At 44.8% G+C, this 21,103-nt stretch overlaps 2 protein-coding genes across 2 annotated transcripts; one reads left to right on the forward strand and one right to left on the reverse strand.

Moving 5' to 3' along the window:
* Positions 1-7,027: 7,027 nt before the first annotated feature.
* Positions 7,028-8,581, forward strand: LOC131193249 (histone H1.10). Its single transcript, XM_058173249.1, has one exon. It carries the CDS (start codon positions 7,224-7,226, stop codon positions 7,878-7,880), a length of 657 nt encoding a protein of 218 aa, XP_058029232.1. The 5' UTR covers positions 7,028-7,223; the 3' UTR covers positions 7,881-8,581.
* A 6,499-nt stretch (positions 8,582-15,080) lies between these two features.
* Positions 15,081-17,105, reverse strand: LOC131192226 (histone H2A type 2-B-like). The gene is made up of 2 exons (XM_058171198.1): positions 16,953-17,105; positions 15,081-16,762 (listed from the first exon to the last, which is right to left on the reverse strand). Exon 2 carries the CDS (start codon positions 16,681-16,683, stop codon positions 16,303-16,305), a length of 381 nt encoding a protein of 126 aa, XP_058027181.1. The 5' UTR covers positions 16,684-16,762; positions 16,953-17,105; the 3' UTR covers positions 15,081-16,302.
* Positions 17,106-21,103: the final 3,998 nt, after the last annotated feature.

Below are 21,103 nucleotides of genomic sequence, written 5' to 3' on the forward strand. Positions count from 1 at the left end.
GTGAAGGCCTCTCCCACTACAAACCATGAAGATAAGAAACTGCTGAAATAAGATGCCTGTCAGGTCTTTCTTTCCTAAATGTCTTAAGTTGGGACGGGTCTTATGTTGCCTCTTTTCACAACCCCTTGAGACTATCTAGGATAGATGGTCACTGAGAGATCAAATAGGACCTGATACCAAACCAGCCTGAAATCATCCACAATTCCTTAACCTGGAAGACATCTGAAACTCCAGGCAGCTTTGGAACTGGAGTTTTCTTTATCTATAAAAGGAATTTACAACAGCTTGAACCCAGCCACATATCACATCTGGTGATACGACCTTCATAAGAAAAAAAAAGGAATGTGGATCTAATATACATGTATCTACTCTGATAGCCCTAAGAACTTTATTCACCTTGTCAAAATTTATAAGCTCAAACTCCTCGCGGATAACAGAATGTTAAAGGTGCTGAATACACAAGAACTAAATATTTTATGCTTTTCCAACGTCTACCTTTACATAAAGCTAAATGTGTCCTTGAGTCTTCCTGAACCCTTAGTGATTATTTGAAATATTATTGCAAATACTCTTGGCTAGAAATTATTTGCCATTGCCACCTTAAAAAAAAAATTAAATCCCAGTTCATTTTTCTCCTATTTCCTTATATTGCTTAGAGTACGATTTTTTTAATGTCAAAGAAGTTGAATAGGGTCAGTGGTGAAATCTGAACTGGTTTACTACTGGTTTGCTGGCTGTGCATATGCACAGCGCGCATGCACAGTGCACACCAAATGTGAGGTGCACACACGTGCATTGCATGCCAAAAGGAGGCATGGGGTAAGCAGAACAGCGCGGGTGTGCATGTGTGTGTGTGATCAGCTGTGACACTGTTTCACTTTGCTTTTACTTGATATGTAAATAACACTGTACAAGGTAATATTTGACTTACAGCCACAATCTCTGATGTTGAGGGAAGCAGTTGTAAGATCACATGCCCATGGTCATTAAGTGGCATTTCAGGTAAGAAGCAGGTGCCTTAGCAAGGTAGAGGTGGGGGAGACCCTGGGAGGGTCCACAGAGTGGGGGGGATTCTTCATTGAACTGCAAGAATGCAGCTAAAATCTTCAGGATTTTTGATCTTCCTAGATCAAAAATCCTGAAGATTTTCTTCTTCTCTGGAGGGGAATCTTTCACTGGGCTGCAGGAGCATGATGAAATTCCTTCGGTGTTTAACTCCATTCCTACAGCCCAACAAAGGAGTCTCCCCTCAGTGGATGGAGGGGAGGGGAAATTTTTTGGTGGGTTGGAAATCTCAGCTGAGATTGTCTCCTGGATGGCAGCCCTTTCAAAGAGCTGCCCTGTCAGGAAGAAATCTCACGTCCATCTGGAGCTGAGATATTCTCCCCCCCCCCAGCCCCCAGACAAGAGGGATTCCTTGCAACAGGCAGCAGCAGCAGCTTGCAACCTTTCCCGCCAGTTTCCCTTCTGACTTTCTGGGGAAACCAGCAGAGAAGATTGCAAATGGTGATAGCTAAAGCACTTAGAATAGAATAGAATTTTATTGGCCAAGTGTGATTGGACACACAAGGAATTTGTCTTGGTGCATATGCTCTCAGTGTACATAAAAGAAAAGATACGTTCATCAAGGTACAACATTTACAACACAATTGATGATCAATATATCAATATAAATCATAAGGATTGCCAGCAACAAGTTATAGTCATACAGTCATAAGTGGAAAGAGATTGGTGATGGGAACTATGAAACGATTAATAGTAGTGCAGATTCAGTAAATAGTCTGACAGTGTTGAGGGAATTATTTGTTAGACTTAGACTTATATACTGCTTCATAGTGTTTTATAGCCCAAAGCGGTTTAGAGTCAGTGTCGGTTTTGGAAGACAATTTTCTTTTGTGCTTCTTAACTGCCACATATTTTAGCTGGGGAAGTGGGGAGGGGGTTGTTGGAGTGATAGAAAGTTAGTCGTAACAACATTCTGTATTCAAGGACTTTTGCCTGCATCTGACCGAGACTGCCTGAAGATTGTATCCAATTGAGTGTGAAGAGTTGATTGGACAATGTGATGAACTTGTGGGTGTGGGGCAGGGCTGTGAACTGTCAACTGGGTGTGGAAAACCTGAAAGCTTTCAGATTTGAGTTTTCCCAGCATCTCTAATAAATTGGAACTTTCAGGAACCTCAGGCCTCGGAGCTTTATTTCACTGGGGGTGTTCCTAGGAACCCTGACAGTCAGCATGTTGCCTCCAACAATCTGAGTCCTCGTTTTACTGACCTTGGAAGGCTGAGTCAACCTTGAGCTGGTAATTCTGTTGACAGAATTAGCCTGCAATACTGCATTCTAACCACTGCGCCATCACAGCTCTTTTTTGATCACGTGATCACATGATGGCAGGGCACTTGGCAAATGATTGTAAATACAAACAGGTTGCTAAATACCAGATTGTTGATCATGTGACCAGAGGAGACGGGTGAGCGGCATGACACTTTATGACATCTGGAACGGGTGGGTTCTACTTACCTTTACTACTGGTTCACATCGTGCCTGCGCGTGCTCTTCTGCGCATGCGCAGAAGAGCTTTGATGACGTTTCGGTTGAGGGGAAGCTTCCTGCTGGTTTTACTATCAGTTCTATAGAACTGGTCCAAACCGGGGGCAACCCACCACTGATCTGGAAGTGCTTTACAGATCATAGCACACTCTTTCCAAAGGTATTATGACTTCACACGTTTGTTCAACAATTGGTTGTAATTTAACAACTATCTGTATGTACCCAATATATGTGGGAAACAGGACTGTGTACATGAAGCTGAACTTCTATCTTATTAAGACAAGAATTTATAATATTCTATCTGAATTTGCATTATATGCAAAACTTGAGTCATACAGGATTAATATGTCTGTTATGTGAATACCAAAAGATTATTTTCTATGCATGTTGGATATCTAAGGAGATGTTTAGATTGCTGAAAATTTGAGATCATGTAAATTTGTTCTCTAGCTGTCCTGTTTTGATGTAATACTTGTTATTATAAGATTTTAGGAAAAAATGCGATGCTGAATGTGTGTACTCAAAACCTGGAATATATTAGTTTAGGAAGAACTTTGGATTTTTTGAGCTGGGACTGGAAGCTAAACCATACAAAGAACAGTTGTGGGAACTGATATATCTTACAAAGAGAAGGACCAGGGGTGACATAACAGTCTTCCAATATTAAGGGGCTGTCAGAAAAGAAAAGGTCAACTTATTCTCTAAAGCACCTGAGGGCAGGACAAGAAGTAATGAGTGGGAAGATAATTAAAGAGAGATCCAACCTAGATTTAAGAGAAATTTCCTAACAGTGCAAATAATCAGTGAAATGGCTTGCCTTGAGAAGTAGTGGGTGTAAAAATTTTTGCTATGGGTTCTGTGGGCGTGGTTTAGTGGGCATGGCTTGGTGGGGGTCATGTGACTGGGTGGGTGTGGCCAACTTTAAAAAAAACTTTTTAAAGCATTTTTACTACCTATTCACCCGAACAGGTAGTAAAAAAATGCTTTAAAAAAGTAAAAAAATCAGCTGTGCCGCGTGATCATCGGAACCTCTTTTTTTTTACTTTTTAAAGCATTTTTTTACTACTAGTTTGGGCGAAACAGTAGTTTTCATCCGAACCGGAGTGAACCGATAGCATTTCACCTCTGCCTTCTGTCTCTCTCTTCCAGTGAAATAATAATGTAATAAAAGTACACCAAAGCTCAGTCAGCAATAAGGGAGAAAAGAATTATTAATTCAGAACAGACAATTCATGTTATGCAAATACCCCAAACCTGTTCAAGTGGAGTAGTTCCCAGAAGAGGTCTCTAAAGAAAACCACAACAATGGCAAAATGAGCACACACACACACGCGTTGAAGTAATCAAACAAATGGTCAGCCTTATGTACTTGTGTCCTAACATCCGACACAAGCACACAAATCATAGCATGTATGTGATGAGTCACATCATTTGATCCCTCTCATGCCTTTTCTGGTTCCTCAAAAAATTAGAAATTAAAACCACTTGAAAAAGCAACAACGTCCATCACAGAACATGCAGAAGGCATTTCCAAAACTCTGATTGGCTCCCATCCCCAAGTCATGTTTATTTCTTGCTGCATGGAAAATGGGAAATGGCAATTCATGCAATGCATACTGGATATTCTCCCAGCATGCATTTCATACAAAAATTGGCAAGATTAGAAGAAGTACATCAAGCTCCACCCTAAAGATTGTTTATTCCAATTACCATAACTGACCCTGGGACACTGCAACTGTCATACATGTGAATCAGTTGTCAAGCATCTGAATGTAAATCACGTGACCATCGGGATGCTGCAACGGTCATAGGTTTGAAAAATAGTTATGTCACTTTTTTCAGCGCTGTTGTAACTTTGAACAGACACTAAGTGAACTGCTGTGAATCGAGGGCTACCTGTATTCTGATTTAGAGGTCATGAATAGTTCAGCTGGGTGAATGATTTGCAATTATTGTGGTTGTTACTGAGCAAGCTTCCATAAAATATTAATTGCTAAAACGTACAGGTACAAAATGGCTACTACAAAATTGCTAAACACTGGGTCATCATAAGCAACAAGGTTTCAATTTCCTTTTAACTGTTGACTCTGTAAACAGCTTAGATTTAGAGGGTTGTAAAAGCACTGTGAAGCGGTATATAAATCTAAGTGCTATTAAGATTAAAATGAGTTTAAATACATTGACGGGATTCTGAAAATCTGCAAACATTTAAGTCTGGACAGCTGATTTAATGGCTAAGTCAGATACAGGTGAGAGGGAGATTGATTTATTTGCAAAGTTTTGAGAGAAGCCATCGTGCCCTAAGTGTTTGTAGCAGCCAAACACCACGCTGGAAAAGCCCAGGATCTCAGCCCTTGGAAAAAGTTTCTAATCTTGGGATTGAGGTCCCTAGAAAACAAGCAGTTCTAGCTCCTTTCTGTGTTTAAAACCCAAATCTCCAGCGATTATCAACTAAGGAAGGCACTTTCTAGCAAACTGCAAAATCTCCTTTCTCAGGCCTCAATTCTTGCTTGCTTAAAGTCTTCTGGTTTCATCCACCAGTCTCTCAAACCAACAGCTACTACAGCGATGCTCACTGACCACGAGTTCTTTTCTGCGCAAACTCCACTCTTAAAACCAGGCGCGGGGAGGCTCTGCGAGAGGAGGACAGGTTGAAGAGGCGGGAGGGATGGCGCAGTTGGGCAGCCGGCTGCCCCCTATGATGAGACTCTTCTCATCGCAGAGCTCCGCGTTTGGCCTTTAGCACTGTTAAGCGACGCCGAGGGCAGAGCAAGCGCGGGGTGGCATTTTTTGGGACGGCCCTAGTCCATGGGGATGCAGGCGGCAGCAGCAGCTTCAAGAATCCGTGGAGGGACGAACCTTCTCTGTCTTGGCGGCAACATTTCACTTTAATTCTGCTTCTCTCCACTGAGAGACGTTTTCCCTCCTTCCTCTCTCTCTCGCTCTGTTCTCCAGCTGCAGCTGCTTTAAAGCTAGCAGCCAACCCGCCCACCGCCTCCTACAGGGAGTTTCTCTCCCCCCCCCCCGCCCTGATTTCAAACAATCGCACAAAAAACACAAGCAAATATTCCCCGCGCCCGCCTTCCGCAACCTGCTCCAAAATGCGTGGCTCGGAAGGCGGTTGCCAGGCAAAAGAAGAGGGGCATCGTTCCGGGAGAAATAAGAGGCGTCCTCGTAGCCCGAGGGCTCTCGGAAATGTCGGCCTCCTTGCCCAAAATTCCGTTTTCTCCGAAATCGGGGAATGGAAGGTGTGTCTGGAAATCCGGCTCTGCTGTGCGGGCACCTCCGCCATTACGGCTTTCCCGCCGCCAATCTCCCCATGCCATCAGTGACTTAAAGGGGTGATTCTCTCCCTTCCCTTCTTCAGCCGAAAGGAGGGTGGACGAGGAAGAGGTCACCCACCCCGGTTGCGCTCCCTCGCGCGGCGCTGCTTTTCAAAGTTTTCTCGATTTGAAGGGGGAAAAAAAGCGAGAGCGGGTAAAGGCGTTTAAAAAACACGTGTGCCCGCCAGAGATTTTTGCTGGTTTCAAGTTCAAGCCTCGCCGCCGCCAGTTTTTAAAGGGGCTGCCATCCTCCCACCGATCCCAATAGGTACAATGCGTACCGATCCCCAAAGTCAGCGCGAGAAATTCGCGCCCCTGCTGACCTTTTTGGCTTCTCCCAATTCCAGCCGAAAGACCGTCGCTCATCGCTCGTTTCGCCGGTGCGTGTGTAAACTGCAACTTTCTACCCCTCTGACCTCAAAAAGTTTTACCGACAGCGTCCCTTTCTCTGCCACATCATTTGCTTTTTTTTTTTTTTTTGAACTCGAGACCAAAAAAACCCCCATCCACTTGATGCGGGTAGGGATTCTACTCAGCTACGCACTCAGTTTACGGGATAATGACCGCTACCATGTGTGGGGGCCCGGCGGGCCAAACCCTACCCTTTCTGAACCGCGCAGTATCTTGAGTCACAGCCCCTCCAGTTCGGGCGGGGACCCCCTGAAAACTGCTCGCCGGCTCCGTGCTGCTGCAGCCGACCACGTGAGGGCGTCCAGTGTGTTAGTTACAACAAATTAACCCAGGGCTAGTGCTCCCCCCGAGGTTCGTCAGCGCCCCCCGACCGGACAGAGACACGCGGGCCCCGCTTTCCTATCTGAGCCATGCGCTCCCCGAGAGCTGGGGCTCTTTCTAGGAGGTGCAGAGCCCTCCATATAGGGCGCCCCTATCCTCTGTCTTTCCCCAGTATAGGGTGCGCCTTTAAAATCGCCTCTGAAGAGCCTTTCCCGTGTCCGGAAAACTCTGACACCCAGGCAGCTGGATCAGGTACCGTCGGGAGCAGCAGATGCCAACGGCATCTGGTCCCTGCGGCCCCGGAGGCGTGCGAGAGAGCTCGGCGAAGGGGCCACAAAAAGCACAATTCAGAGCTTGCCTTCTCGCTCCCTGTTGTTGTTCTCAACATGGTCCGCTCCTGACGCATATAAAGAGCGGTGCGGAAGCCCGCCCAGGCAGATTGCTTTTCTCAGGCGACATCGAAGAAAGCCGTGCTCGGTCCCTCTGCTTGCTTCTCGTCTTCGCTGAGCCGGCGCCCCCGCGACCGTGAGCCAGCCTCGCGGAAAAAGAGTTCCGAGGGTCCAGCCGAGCGTTCGCTCCAAACAAATTTTGGCCTGAAAGTCAGCGCGTTTTGCCAGCATGTCTGTTGAACTGGAAGAAGCTGACCTGCCGCTGACCGAGACAGAAGAGGCGCCTCTGGCTTCGGAAAAAAAGGGGGCGGCTAAGAAAGCCAAAGGTGGCGTGTCGGCGCTCTCCCCATCCAAGAAGAAGAAAAACAACAAGAAAAAGAACCAGCCCGGCAAGTACAGCCAGCTAGTGGTGGAATCCATCCGCAAATTGGGCGAGCGTAATGGCTCCTCGCTGGCCAAAATCTACAACGAAGCTAAGAAAGTGGCTTGGTTCGACCAGCAAAACGGGCGGACCTATCTCAAATACTCCATCAAGGCGCTGGTGCAAAACGACACATTGCTCCAAGTGAAAGGCACCGGCGCCAATGGCTCCTTCAAGCTCAACAGGAAAAAGCTGGAGGGGGGAACCGAAGGAGGCGGCGGCGGCTCCCACGCCAAATCCCACAAGAAGGCGGTCGTCGCGTCCACTTCGCGAAAGGTCGAGAAGAAGCCCGTCGCCAAGAGCAAAAAGCTGGAGAAGAAATCGCACAAGAAAGGCGCGGGCGGCGGGACCGCCAAGAAAGACAAGGTGAAAGCGAAGAAAGCCCCCAAGAAAAGCGTCCCTTCCCCCAGCGCCAAGAAGGTGAAAAAATCGGCGAAGCCCAAGGCGCTGAAGAGCAGGAAATGAGACTGCCGGCCTCCGACTTGGAGGGAAGATGCCGCCTCCGTTGTCTTTCGCCCCGAGACTTTTAAGCCCGACACGACACTTGACTTTTAGCTCGAAGCACAGAGCCATGTTTCCTGCTTTTGATTTTTTTTTGAGCCCCATTTCTGCATCATTTCTTCCCTCGGAAGGCGGGCGTGTGTAAAATAGCACTTCGCTTTCAACCACAGACCCCTATCGAGATCATTGGGACATTTTGGATCGTGGAAAGGTGGTACACCTTCACCTCGCACCCTTTTCCTTTTTATTGGAATATTGTTGCCATTGGAAGCTTGCTTTTCTGCTTTTGTGTTCTGCAAAAGTAGTGTGATGTCGTTGTAAATACTCCCTACCCCACCCCCCATTTCTGGGCGAGGTTCGGCCCCTTGTCATCAGCCTCCAATTTTACTGCAGGGGAACGGGCGGGGAGTCATCCTTGGTGGATTCCTAAAGTTTGAACTACCAGCCCCCTCTTTAAAGGCTGAGATGCCATGGCAACAGCCTGTTGGATGCACGGGCGTCCGCCCAGTTCTTGGGCCTGGAGTGCTGGCGGCAATTGCAAGGGGGTGGGGGGGGCGGTCGCATGGGACCAAGTGACCAACAGAGTAGCTGATTTTACCTGGGAGACTTGCGCAATCACTGCAGGGTTGAAATACGCGTTTAGTCGAATCGGGTCGGGAAGTGGGGGGGGGGAGAATGCAGTTCACCTTCGCCTACAAGATTTTGTATCGTCCTTTTCAGGTTTCGTCTTCAAATGCCTTTTTTAAATACAAAATTTCCTCGTGTTTTTTTGTTCAATAAATCGTTTAAAACATTTTCTCACGTTCTGCTTCCTCGGTGTTATTTATATTCGGGATCGAAACGAGACAGTCTTTATTGGGGGGGGGGATGGGAGGGGAAGATGGGATGCCGGGGGCGCTGGAATCGTGAGATGCCGACATCACTCTTGAGGAATCGGGGTCTCGAGGTGGATATGATGGAAGGGCTCGGTGCAGATGTTTGGCGCCCTCTCCCTACCAATGCAACTAGCTGGGTGGGCGTGGCTGTTTGCGTCCCTTCTGCTTCAGCTAAGCTTTTGCCAAAGATGCGCCCCCCTTTCCGGTCTCCTCCACTAGGTTTTTTCCTTGCTAGATAACCTTACATTCTGGGGTAGCCTTCTTTGGGTGGGCAGCTGAACGGCCTAGGGCCGCAATAAAGGTAAAGCAGCCCTCCGGCCAACTCCAAGGAGGATTAACCTCGTTTTCACGCCCACCCCGAAAGCGGACACACCCGGACGTTTTGCAAAGCCCCGCCCCCATTGGCGAGTTTTCTATTCCTAGCCTTTTGAGATCGAGTCATCTGGCGTTCTTTGCGCATGTGCAAGCGAGGATGCCGATTGGCCACTCGAGATCAGTCACTGAGCCGGAAGTGACGTCAGACGGAAGGCTTCGGATTCCTAGACTCCGGGTGGGTGGGAGGAGGGGCAGAGTCAAGGCTTCTGGCTATAGAAATTTTGCTCTCCCGTTTTTACTCGCCGCGCTCTTCGGTCCCTCGTTGCTTGAAGATGCCCTTCTTGTGTTCGCTTATTTTGAAAGGGCTTTAAGAGCGAGGCAGCCAAAACCTTTTTGCCATCCCATTCCCCATCCATCTTAATGTATGCGACTCCCTTAAATGATCCAAAAACCAACATGAACAATGAAAACAATACAACGAAGCTGGGAAAGGCGGATTTATTGTGATAGCGTAACTTAAAAGGTTTTCGTACCCAAGGGAGGTTCAACTCGGAGAAACCCTCGTAGAGGAACGTTTTCAGAAGTATTGCTGACCCCTCCAAATCCATCCGATCACTTTTTAATAGCGTTTGTTATCCGGGTGGTAGGAAAGGAAACTAAACACTTTGTAGCAAAATTGACACAAAATTCCTTCCCCACCTCTCCCACATCTAAAGCTCCTTTCTAAAATTCAATACAAACCACAGAAACTGGATGCAAAAACTAAAGTGCCTAGGATAAGGCATGCCTTTCACATTAACAAATACTGGTAAAGGGCATGCAACCTAGTGACTTGCAACTCAGTGTCTCTTAAAGCAGGGGTCTCCAACCTTGGCAACTTTCAGACTTGTGGACTTCAACTCCCAGAATTCCTCTGGGACTTGAAGTTCTTCTCTGAGGAACTCTGGCAGTTGAAGTCCACAAGTCTGAAAGTTGACAAGGTTGGAGACCCCTGTCTTAAAGCATTTGATGAAAGGGGGGGGGGGCGAGATCTGGATATATAAAATTCAAAACTATGTAATCTCAAAATTGATAAAAAGTAGACCGCGACTTTATAATTCCTATTATAATACCAAGACTATTAGAAAAGTGGGCTAGGCATTAGATAATTTTGGATGTGCTGGCCAAGACCCAGGACATTACATATTGTCTTTGGGCAAAGCAGCAATTTCCTAGAAAAGGATGGCTTTTACTTCCTGCCTTCACTCTGTAAAACTGGGAGAAAAGCTCAGTGTGAAGCAAGAAAACAAAGGATCAAAAAAACAAGCTGCTGCTGCAAACTACACAGGTCTTTCCAATTATCCTTGCTACAATGTCCTATACTGAAATCCCACACCTGATTTAAGAAAGGAGTAAGTAACTAGTTTAGTCAAGGTGATTATCTTTGGGAGAAGAGTTGGTGTGGAATCACACTATTTCCCTTTCTCAATAAGCTGCTTATTTCCTTTACGGCTACATTTGTATTATTCATTAAAACCTTTCCTGTCTGCAAAATTACATAGCTAACACTTGGGGTTCAGGATTGGCACAAATGTTATTAAGTCCTGTTGTCAGCTTTAGAAGCCATACTAGGCCGAAGGCTTCCACACGCTGCCACTTTCTTCTGTGTGGGAATGTAGGGGAGGGCGGGTGGTACAAGGGATTATTAGGCATAACAACATTCTTCCTGCCGGTCAAGGTCAGGCTGAGCTCGCATCGGGAGAAGGAGTGGCCGGAGTGATGTCTCGAGATGGGACAGTTGAAGATTGGAGCATGTGATCGGCAGATGGTCCTGAGGGTGGGGATTTTGGAGTTTGTATTACTGAGGGAGGAACCCGGATTCGGATTTCCACCAACTGTGCCAGGTTACCTATGCTAGTAAAAGAACTTTGAAAGATGTTTGCTTCGGAGTCTTTTCTGCAAGGAGGGTTTTCTGGAATGCTGACACCTGTTATTTTTGGACTCTGGGGAGATAGAAAGCATCACAAAGGGGAAAGGAGACAAATGACACCACTGCATAATTTGCACAATACCATGGTACGTATTTACCAGGAGGGGAAAATGGCAGCAGACAGAGTCAGAAAGAAGTTACCTAAGAGAGTTGTCTATTGCTCCTTAGGGTTTACTCTTAGCAAGATGACAGCACTCGTATTCCCATCACCCTTTCTGTTTACAGTAGAACTGTAGTCTTACTCTCATTCAATTGGCAGGGAAAAGCATTCACCATCCTACTTAAGGGCAATAGACTATCTTAGATGGGCACAAAAATCACATGATTAACCACCATTCTGTTCCCATCATGTCCACTCAATCCTGCTCCATTACTTTACCAAAGGGAAGAACCAGTTTGGAGTCTGAAAAGTACTCATCCTAACAACAAACTAGTTTCAACCATTACAACTGGAGGGACATACCGGTCCAAGTAGAGAAAACATCAACAGTGACCTATCAGAAGAGATGGCTCATGTAAGCATGGAAGCTGCTACGTTATTCTGATAATGGTAAGTTGTAAAAATAAAGACTTAAGCTTTTATATCTAAATCGTAGAAGGGCATTATTATAACTTATTATAACGTTCCTGAGAAATATTGTTAATTTACAATAAAAATTATTAATATAGCTTGTTTTGAGGATATGGCATTGATAATTATTGCACAGATGAAGACAGATCATGGAAATAGTTGTACACCTACTGAAATACAGGTGAAACTCGAAAAATTAGAGTATTGTGCAAAAGTTCATTTGTTTCAGTAATGCAACTTAAAAGGTGAAACTAATATATGAGATAGACTCATTACATACAAAGCGAGATAGTTCAAGCCTTGATTTGTCATAATTTTGATGATTATGGCTTACAGCTCATGGAAACCCCAAATTCACAATCTCAGAAAATTAGATTGTGAAAAGCTTCAATATTCTAGGCTCAAAGTGTCCCACTCTAATCAGCTAATTAAGCCATAACACCTGCAAAGGGTTCCTGAGCCTTTAAATGGTCTCTCAGTTTGGTTCAGTAGGAATCACAATCATGGGAAAGACTGCTGACCTGACAGTTGTGCAGAAAACCATCGATACCCTCCATAAGGAGGGAAAGCCTCAAAAGGTAATTGCAAAAGAAGTTGGATGTTCCCAAAGTGCTATATCAAAGCACATTAATGGAAAGTTTTGTGGAAGGGAAAAGTGTGGAAGAAAAAGGTGCACAAGCAGCAGGGATGACCACAGTCTGGAGAGGATTGTCAGGAAAAGGCCATTCAAACGTGTTGGGGACTTTTACAAGGAGTGGACTGAGGCTGGAGTCAGTGCATCAAGAGTCACCACATACAGACAGATCTTGGACACGGGCTTCAAATGTCGTATTCCTCTTGTCAAGCCGTTCCTGAACAGCAAACAACATCAGAAACGTTGACATAAAGAAAAAAAGAACTGGTCTGTTGCTCAGTTGTTGTCCAAAGTCCTCTTTTCTGATGAGAGCAACTTTTGCATCTCATTTGGAAACCAAGGACCCAGAGTCTGGAGGAAGAATGGAGAGGCACACACTGCAAGATGCTTGAAGTCCACTGTGAAGTTTCCACAGTCTATGTTGATTTGGGGAGCCATGTCATCTGCTGGTGTTGGTCCACTGTACTTTATTAAAACCAGGGTCAACATAGCTGTCTACCAGGAGATTTTGGAGCGCTTCATGCTTCCTTCCGCAGACGAGCTTTATGGGGATGCTGACTTCATTTTCCAACAGGACTTGGCACCTGCTCACACTGCCAAAAGTACCAAAACCTGGTTCAATGCCCATGGGATTACTGTGCTTGATTGGCCAGCAAACTTGCCTGACCTGAACCCCATAGAGAAAGATGAGAGACATGAGACCGAACAATGCAGAAGAGCTGAAGGCCGCTATTGAAGCATCCTGGTCTTCCATAACATCTCAGCAGTGCCACAGGCTGATGGCATCCATGCCACGCCGCATTGAGGCAGTAATTGATGCAAAAGGGTCCAAACCAAGTACTGAGTACGTATGCATGCTTATACTTTTCAGAGGTCCAATATTGTTCTATGTACAATCCTTGTTTTTTGATTTCATGTAATATTCTAATTTTCTGAGATTGTGAACTTGGGATTTTCATGAGCTGTAAGCCATAACCATCAAAATTATGACAAATCAAGGCTTGTACTATCTCACTTTGCATGTAATGAGTCTATCTCATATATTAGTTTCACCTTTTAAGTTGCATTACTGAAATAATGCACAATATTCTAATTTTTCGGGTTTCACCTGTATAGTAAGAGACTCAATATCACACCCAGTCTAAGTAAATCAAGAATTCAAAAGTCAATCAAGCAATCAAGGGCTTTCTTTAAAGCAAGTAAAAGCCAAAAGAGAAAGTAGTAAAAATAAATTTCTACCATATCCAAGATGCCCAATGGAAAAGAGCTTTGGAAATGAAGTTAAGGGACTCACTGCAAACAAGACATTTCTGCTGTTGATCTTTCCTTTCTCCCAACAGTATTTCTAACCATTTCTCTTTCCAGGAACCAAGATTTCCAAGCAGATAAATCAATGACATGTTGAGAGACAATTTTGATGTGTACTCAAGACTGAATCAGTTTAATATTTGTTTTGCACTTTCCAGTTTCACAACTTTTGCATTTTCTAATACAAAGCAATAGTTGACATAACACAAAATACTGATTTTTAAAATAATTTTTAAAAGACAGAAAACACAAATAAAGGAACCCTTGTTTTCCAGTTCTCAGCCATTCTTTGCATTTCAAGGATTCCTTCCCTTCTATGATGCAATCAGCGTTCATTCTCACAGAAAGCAAGAGCCTGCCTGGCCCAGTGCCAGAAAAATGAGACAGCTATTTAAATCCAAGAGGTCTTTTCCCCCCCTGGGTCTGTAGTGTAACAGGCAAGACAAACAGACATAGATGGCTAAAGGTTTTTTTTTTAAGTATCACTAATGAGACTGTATAGTCACCAGCAACTGACTGAACAAATCACATTCCTTATTCTGTTATTAAAGTATCTCAGCCTCCACTGGTCTAGATATCCTTAGCTGAATCCAGAGCAAGACAACAGTTCATTCACAGATTTACATCCCACATGATGATTCGAACACATGCTACTTAATTGCACATACACAGCTGACCATATACATGATTACAGATTCTACTTGCTCAGTATCCTAGACTGCTGCATGCACATGGCTCTATAAACTTTTCACCTAAGCAAGCAAGTTTTGGCTCTGTACCACAGCTACTAGGCATTACAGGACAGGCTAGGCCAACCTCCATGCTCATATGTTATCCAAACACCTATTTAGCAAACCACCAACACTAGCTAGATATTTTACTCTTGTATAAATTATTTCTTTTCCTAAAAACCCAACCTCCAAACATTAAGCTACTGAGAATCACAGTTAGATGGCTGCCATACTTGCACTCTTTTTTAAGCACTAGAAGCAAAATTCCAAACAAAAAAACACTGTATATAGATTAAAGTGCAAACTAGGGTACAAACGCTAGACTTCAATCATTACAGGTGGCATTACAAGATAATTGATAATGGAAGGAGGAAATACAACAAAACTGCTTCCTGTTTCAAGAAAATAAACGTATATCATTGAGGCTGAAAACCACAAAAGCAGTCACACTAAAATACTTCGATTTTTGTTCCAGTGACATCAAATGGACAAAAATAGACCTAAATCCAAAGATTCTTGCTTAGGATGAGTTTCCAGATAAACTGGAAACTTAAACTGTTAAGTACATTCAGATCTGAATATATCATATCAAATTTAGAGATAAACAGCATCTCTTTTCCCATTCTTTCCTCCAGCCCCTTTGTTTGAAAGAGAAATATATTCCATATGGGGTGGCACTCCTATTCCACTTTTGCCTCTGGGACATATTAGGTGTTATAAGAGCTGCTTGATGGGAAGACTATAAAGCAAATGATGTGTACATATCCTAGGAATTCTTAGAAAGTCTTTGCCTCTCAATCAAGATTATTTACTCATTAAGATTTTGTTGCAACACACAAACAAAAACTCAACAAAGAAACAAGAATGGAGTGCCAGTACAACTACACAATAGCTCATCATAAAGCAAACAAGGGAAACATTAACATATGAAGCTATTCCTTTCTCAGCAAAAAAAAGTTATTTTCACATTTAGAAATTCCTGACCACTTCCTTCCCTCCCACATTTTCAATTCATAAATTCATGATCACATTTAAAGGGGATGTGCAACAACATCAGAGAGATCGATCCATCACCATCTCCAGCTCTGGGACCGCACAGTTTTAAGAGATTAAGTTGACTGTTGGTGCAACGCAATGGCCAACCCTTCCTTCCTTCTGTATACTCTCACCTTTTAGGTACAGAAAGAGATATAAAATCAGCATTGTCACATAGCGAGGCCTACTATCTAAGCAGTTTCTTGCCTTCTCAAGGTTGGCCTGTGCTGCTTTCATGACTTTCCCATCTTCATGACTCCCATTTTTTTCAGTTCTCCAAGGATAAAAATGCAAAGACCACTGTAGTGTCAAAAAAGCCTAATCCTTCCCCTCCCCCCACTCCTCTTCTCCAGAAGAATCAAAGCTACTTAAGGGAGCAAAATAAAGGGGGGGACGACCACTGTTTCCTCCAATCGCTGAAGCTATATAGCTCCCAAAGCAATGGGATGTTAGGCTCAATCGTCCCAGAGAAAAGGGGCGGAGGAGAAAAAAAAATCTATTTGCAGGGCGCTAGAGGGCAGCCAGGCCCGAAGCACCTGCCCTTTTTCGGTGACACGAAAAATGACGACCGCTCTTTCCCACCTCAAGTCTCCAGCATTGCAAAGGAGCAGGGGACTCAGCGCTGGGCCAGGCGAGGAAGCGCACGAGGAACCCAGCGGTTGTAGCACCAGCAGCACCGAGACGTGGGGCGGGGAGGGAGGGAGGGAAGCAGGCAAGAGGTGCCAGGATCAGATTAGCAAGAGAAGGGCGAGCGGGGACAGCTCAGCGCCGGCTGCACCAGGACAGACGATGCGGTAAAGAAATCATCTGCCCGGTACTGGGCTGCAGCAAGTGACGCGGAAGGAAGGAAGGAGAAAATGCCCGGTGGCCGCTGCACCAGATCCTGTGGGTGGGGCGCAAGGAAATAAAGGGGCGAGCGGCTCCTTTCCTTTAGCCAGGCAACCGGCTTCATTTCTTGGAGCTCTGGGTCTTCTTGGGCAGCAGCACGGCCTGGATATTGGGCAGAACCCCACCCTGGGCGATAGTCACCCCGCCCAGCAGCTTGTTGAGCTCCTCGTCGTTGCGAATGGCCAGCTGCAGGTGCCGAGGGATGATCCTGGTCTTTTTGTTGTCCCGCGCAGCGTTGCCGGCCAGTTCCAGGATCTCAGCCGAGAGATACTCGAGGACGGCAGCTAAATAAACAGGCGCTCCGGCGCCCACACGCTCCGCGTAGTTGCCCTTCCGCAGCAGCCGATGCACTCGCCCGACGGGGAACTGGAGGCCGGCTCGAGAGGAGCGAGACTTGGCTTTGGCTCTGGCTTTACCTCCGGATTTACCTCGGCCGGACATAACGAGGCGAGGCTGGGCGCTCGGGAAGAGCTAAGGCGCCGCCGACACCCGGTTACAAAGCAGGCAGAAACGGCCTCGTCTGGATAGCGGGAGAGAAATAACACCCCGCGTAAGCAAAGCGGGGAGGGGGGCGACTAGAAGAGCGGCAGGACGCTGACGCCGCGCATTCCACACTCCTCCCACCCGCGGCCTCATCCCGATCTAATGACCCCGATCCACCAGCTCCGATTAGCTCTCCTTGGGATTCCCCCCGGGCCCCCCCCCCTTACCGTTGGTTACTTCCACGGGGGCCCCCGAATAGCCGCAGCTGCAATGACAACAAGCGCGAGAAGCTGAAGGATATAAATCCAAGCGCATCCTCTCGCTGGCTTCCCATTGGCGGCCGAGAGAGCGGAGCTGCGCTCTTATTGGCGGGCACTTCGATCTCTGATTTGCATAGTAGCTGGCGTCCTCCATATTCGGGCTCGGCTGAGAACTAGGGCAGTGGCCGAGCGAAAGACCTCTGGATGCGTGCAAAAGGATTAAGTATTAATAAAGGGGGGGATATTTTGTAGCTCAGGGTTGACATGATACGGGTCCTTGGTGCTCTCTGAGCTTGCGTGTTTTCTTGCAGACGTTTCATTACCCAAACTAGGTAACGTCCTCAAGTGCTAGTAAAGAGCGCTGTTTGCTGTCAGTTTATATTCTGGTGGTTTGCTCTGTCAAGTGGTGGCGGAGGCGGTCTTAGAGATTCTTTGATCGGGCTGTTTGCTGTTGGCTTCTTTGGCAGTTTCTTGATTAGGGTATCGTTTACTTGATGGCTTGTCTGATGTTAACCTTGGAGTTAATCTGTGCTGATCTGGATGCTGATTGCTGGGGGAGATGTGCTTAGGTCTTTTTGTTCCCTGCTTGATTGTCTCTTTTGCATAGTCTATAGATGTTGTTCATGTCTATATGTCTATTGATGGCTAATTTGTTAGAGTGCCAGGTTTCTAGAAATTCCTTAGTGTCTTTGTACTTGGCTTGGTCCAGGATGATCACATTTTCCCAATTGAAACTATGGTTAAATCTGTCTTACCTTCTCCTTCACATTGACGATCATGTTGGCAATCCTATTTTTTTCAACAGCCGCATGAAAATGTCCTGCTGAGTTTTGTCCAACTTAGGTTTTGAAGCCATGATGTTCTTCTTCTGCCTGGACTTCGTTTGCCTTCAATCTTTCCCTGGAGGATTAAGTGAAGGATGCCGTATTTTTCTGGGCGTCACATCACATCTCCAAAATTTTCTAACTTTCGCTTTTTAATGGCTTTGATGATTTCCCTTTGTTTTCCCAGGAGGCTTATCATCTCCTCATTTGTGTTTTTGTCAACCCAGTTTATATGTAACAGCTGTATTCTTACTGAAATCTGTAAATCCACGTTTCAAAATGTGTCTCTATGTTGTGAAATTAATGATGAAAATTCTGTAAGCACCAAGTTTGGCAATGAAACGTCTACAAAAAAAAAAAAAAAAGCTCAGGCAGCACCAAGGACCCCTCAGGATTAAGTATATTAAGAAGCGAGAGTTGCAACCATTGAGAGACCTCTGGTCTTCCGCACAAGAGTAACAGAAGGAGCTGAAGAAAGAGAAGCACTTTCTTTTGCTTGCTGCTTCTAGTGCAGGGGTCTCCAGCCTTGGCAACTTTAAGACTTGTGGACTTCAACTCTCAGAATTCTGGGAGTTGAAGTCCACAACTTTTAAAGTTGCCAAGGTTGAAGACCCCTGGCCTAGTGCATTGTCACCTGGAGCTGCCAATCTGTCTTGAAGCATTAGAATGAGTAAGAGGTGGCAGAGCAGGGTATTTCCTTCAGTGCCACGTCAAATTCATTTCCCCAGGATAACTTTGTTTCTCGCTCCCTAGTTCGTGGTTAACTGGCACAAGTGCAAATGCATTCGAAGCAGTGGTGAAATGTAAAATTTGTTACTACTGGTTCTGTGGGCGTGGCTTGGGGGTAATGTGACTAGGTGGGTGTGGCCAACTTTTTTTTTAACTTTTAAAAGCATTTCTTCTACAACCTCTTCGGCTGAAGAGGTTGTAAAAAATGCTTTTAAAAGGCTCTGATGATCCCAGCTGAGTTGCCTGATCGTCGAGGGCTTTTGTTATCTTTTAAAAGCTTTTTTTTAAGGCATTTTTTCTACAACCTCTTCAGCAGAAAAGGTTGTAGAAAAAATGCTTTTAAAAGGCTCTGACAATCCCTGCTGAGCCATGCAATCATCAGAGGCTTTTTTTTTACTTTTAAAAGCATTTTTTTGGCCAAAAAAATGCTTTTAAAAGTAAAAAAAACCCCAAACCTCTGATGATTGTGCGGCTCAGCTGGGCATGGGGCGGGGGCAGGGATTTTTGCTACTGGTTCTCCGAACCACCCACTGCCATCGCTACTGGATCAGGCGATCCGGTCCGAACCAGGAGCATTTCACCCGATTCGAATGATCAGTATTGCCCAACTGTAAAAGTCAGTAAAGAAATACCAGGTTTGTCACAAAACTTGGTGAGCTAACAAGAAAGAGTGGGATGGGTTTATTCAGTGGTGGGATTAAAATAATTTAACTGGTTCTCTGCCTTAATGATTTCTTCCAACAACCAGTTCATCAAACTGCTCAGAAAGTTAACAACGGGTTCTCCCGAAATGGTGTGAACTGGCTGAATGCCACCACTGGGTTTATTCCAATATGTATTTATTTGTGCAATATCTAAACAAACAAAGGGGCCGGTTTAGCTCAGGCTGGTAAGGCCTGTTATTAAGAACACAAAGCCTGCAATTACTGCAGGTTCGAGCCCGGCCCAAGGTTGACTCAGCCTTCCATCCTTTATAAGGTAGGTAAAATGAGGACCCAGATTGTTGGGGGGGCAATAAGTTGACTTTGTAAAAATATACAAATAGAATGAGACTATTGCCTTATACATTGTAAGCCGCCCTGAGTCTTCGGAGAAGGGCGGGGTATAAATGTAAACAAAAACAAAAAAAAAACTGCATGTGGACTGAGTCCGGTTTTAGTTTGCCTCTTGGAAAGTTAATTTTATAATAGCTGTGGCTTGGATATTTTGGAAGGTTGCTCATTCCAGAAGCAGGGAAGTTAAATAGGCATACACATTTAACAGAAGTTTTGTGACTGTTTGTTAAAGTCACAAAACCCTTGAATGTGATTTTTTTCCAGAGTTCTAGCATCATGCAGCTAAGGAAAAGGAATTGCATTTAAAGTGGTGTGTGAATATGGAGAAATGAAACGTTATTAATTCTTTCCCATCAGATCTACAAACTCAGAGAAAGGCAAAAGAATAATGTACTGGTTATTTTTCCCCAGAATTACCATCAGTCAGTTGCAAAAGGAAGCTCGACTTGGAACTGTTTATGTCCTGCACAATATCTTTAACACCATCAAACATCTGGATATCCCAGATCTTTGAGGACTCATCCAATTTAAACATCTGGCTCACTGCAACCAATCACAATAGTAATAAAATATCTGATCAAATTCCAGATTGGACATTGGGGACAAAGAATAGAATAGACTAGACTAGACTAGAGTAAACTAGAGTAGAATAGAGTAGAATAGAACAATAGAGAAGAGACCTTGGAGGTCTTCTAGTTTAGGGGTCTCCAACCTTGTCAACTTTAAGACTTTTGGACTTCAACTCCCAGAGTAACTCAGCCAGCTTTGCTGGCTGAGGAACTCTGGGAGTTGAAGTCCACAAGTCTTAAAGTTGACAAGGTTGGAGACCCCTGTTCTAGTCCAATCCTTTGCTTAGGCAGGAAACCCTATAATGCATGATTTACTTACATTTGTTTATAATGTCCCACTATTACAAATTGTGATGCATATTCAAGTATCTCAGCCCAACCTTCTCACCGTATTGCTGTTAAGAAAAATAGGGAACTGGATATACATCACCTTCAGCTCTTGAATTTTTGGAACTAAAATAGCAAACTGCTATTCAAGATTGTTACTTGGATGCTTCCTTGTACTCGGGTTATAAATATTTAAGTGAGGTAGAGAAATTTTGGAATAATTCAGTAAAATGGGCTATTAAAAAGCAGGGAGAAATATAATCAGCTGCTCAGTAATGTAGATTTTCCCCCCAGGCAGCTATTTCAGCAACAGCTGCAACCATTGTAAAATTATAAAATTATTACCAAATGTACAACTAATATTGAAGAGACTCTTCTTCTCCCTACTCCCATAATTATAAATTAGCACACACATAATTAAATTACATAAAACTGTTGCCATGGCCAAAAAAGGTTCACCTGAGCCTTCAATGGAAGTGTTCACAAAAAAATCTCAATTCCTGAAAACAGATGGTCATGCCCATTTTTAGCTTAAGCTCTGGATGCTTTTGGAGCTAATCGCTATTGTGCAAAGGCCATGGAGAAATTCCATCCCTCGGTGACCTAAACTTCTC

Source organism: Ahaetulla prasina, chromosome 2, assembly GCF_028640845.1.
Source record: "Ahaetulla prasina isolate Xishuangbanna chromosome 2, ASM2864084v1, whole genome shotgun sequence".
In the NCBI taxonomy this organism is placed as follows: domain Eukaryota; kingdom Metazoa; phylum Chordata; class Lepidosauria; order Squamata; family Colubridae; genus Ahaetulla; species Ahaetulla prasina.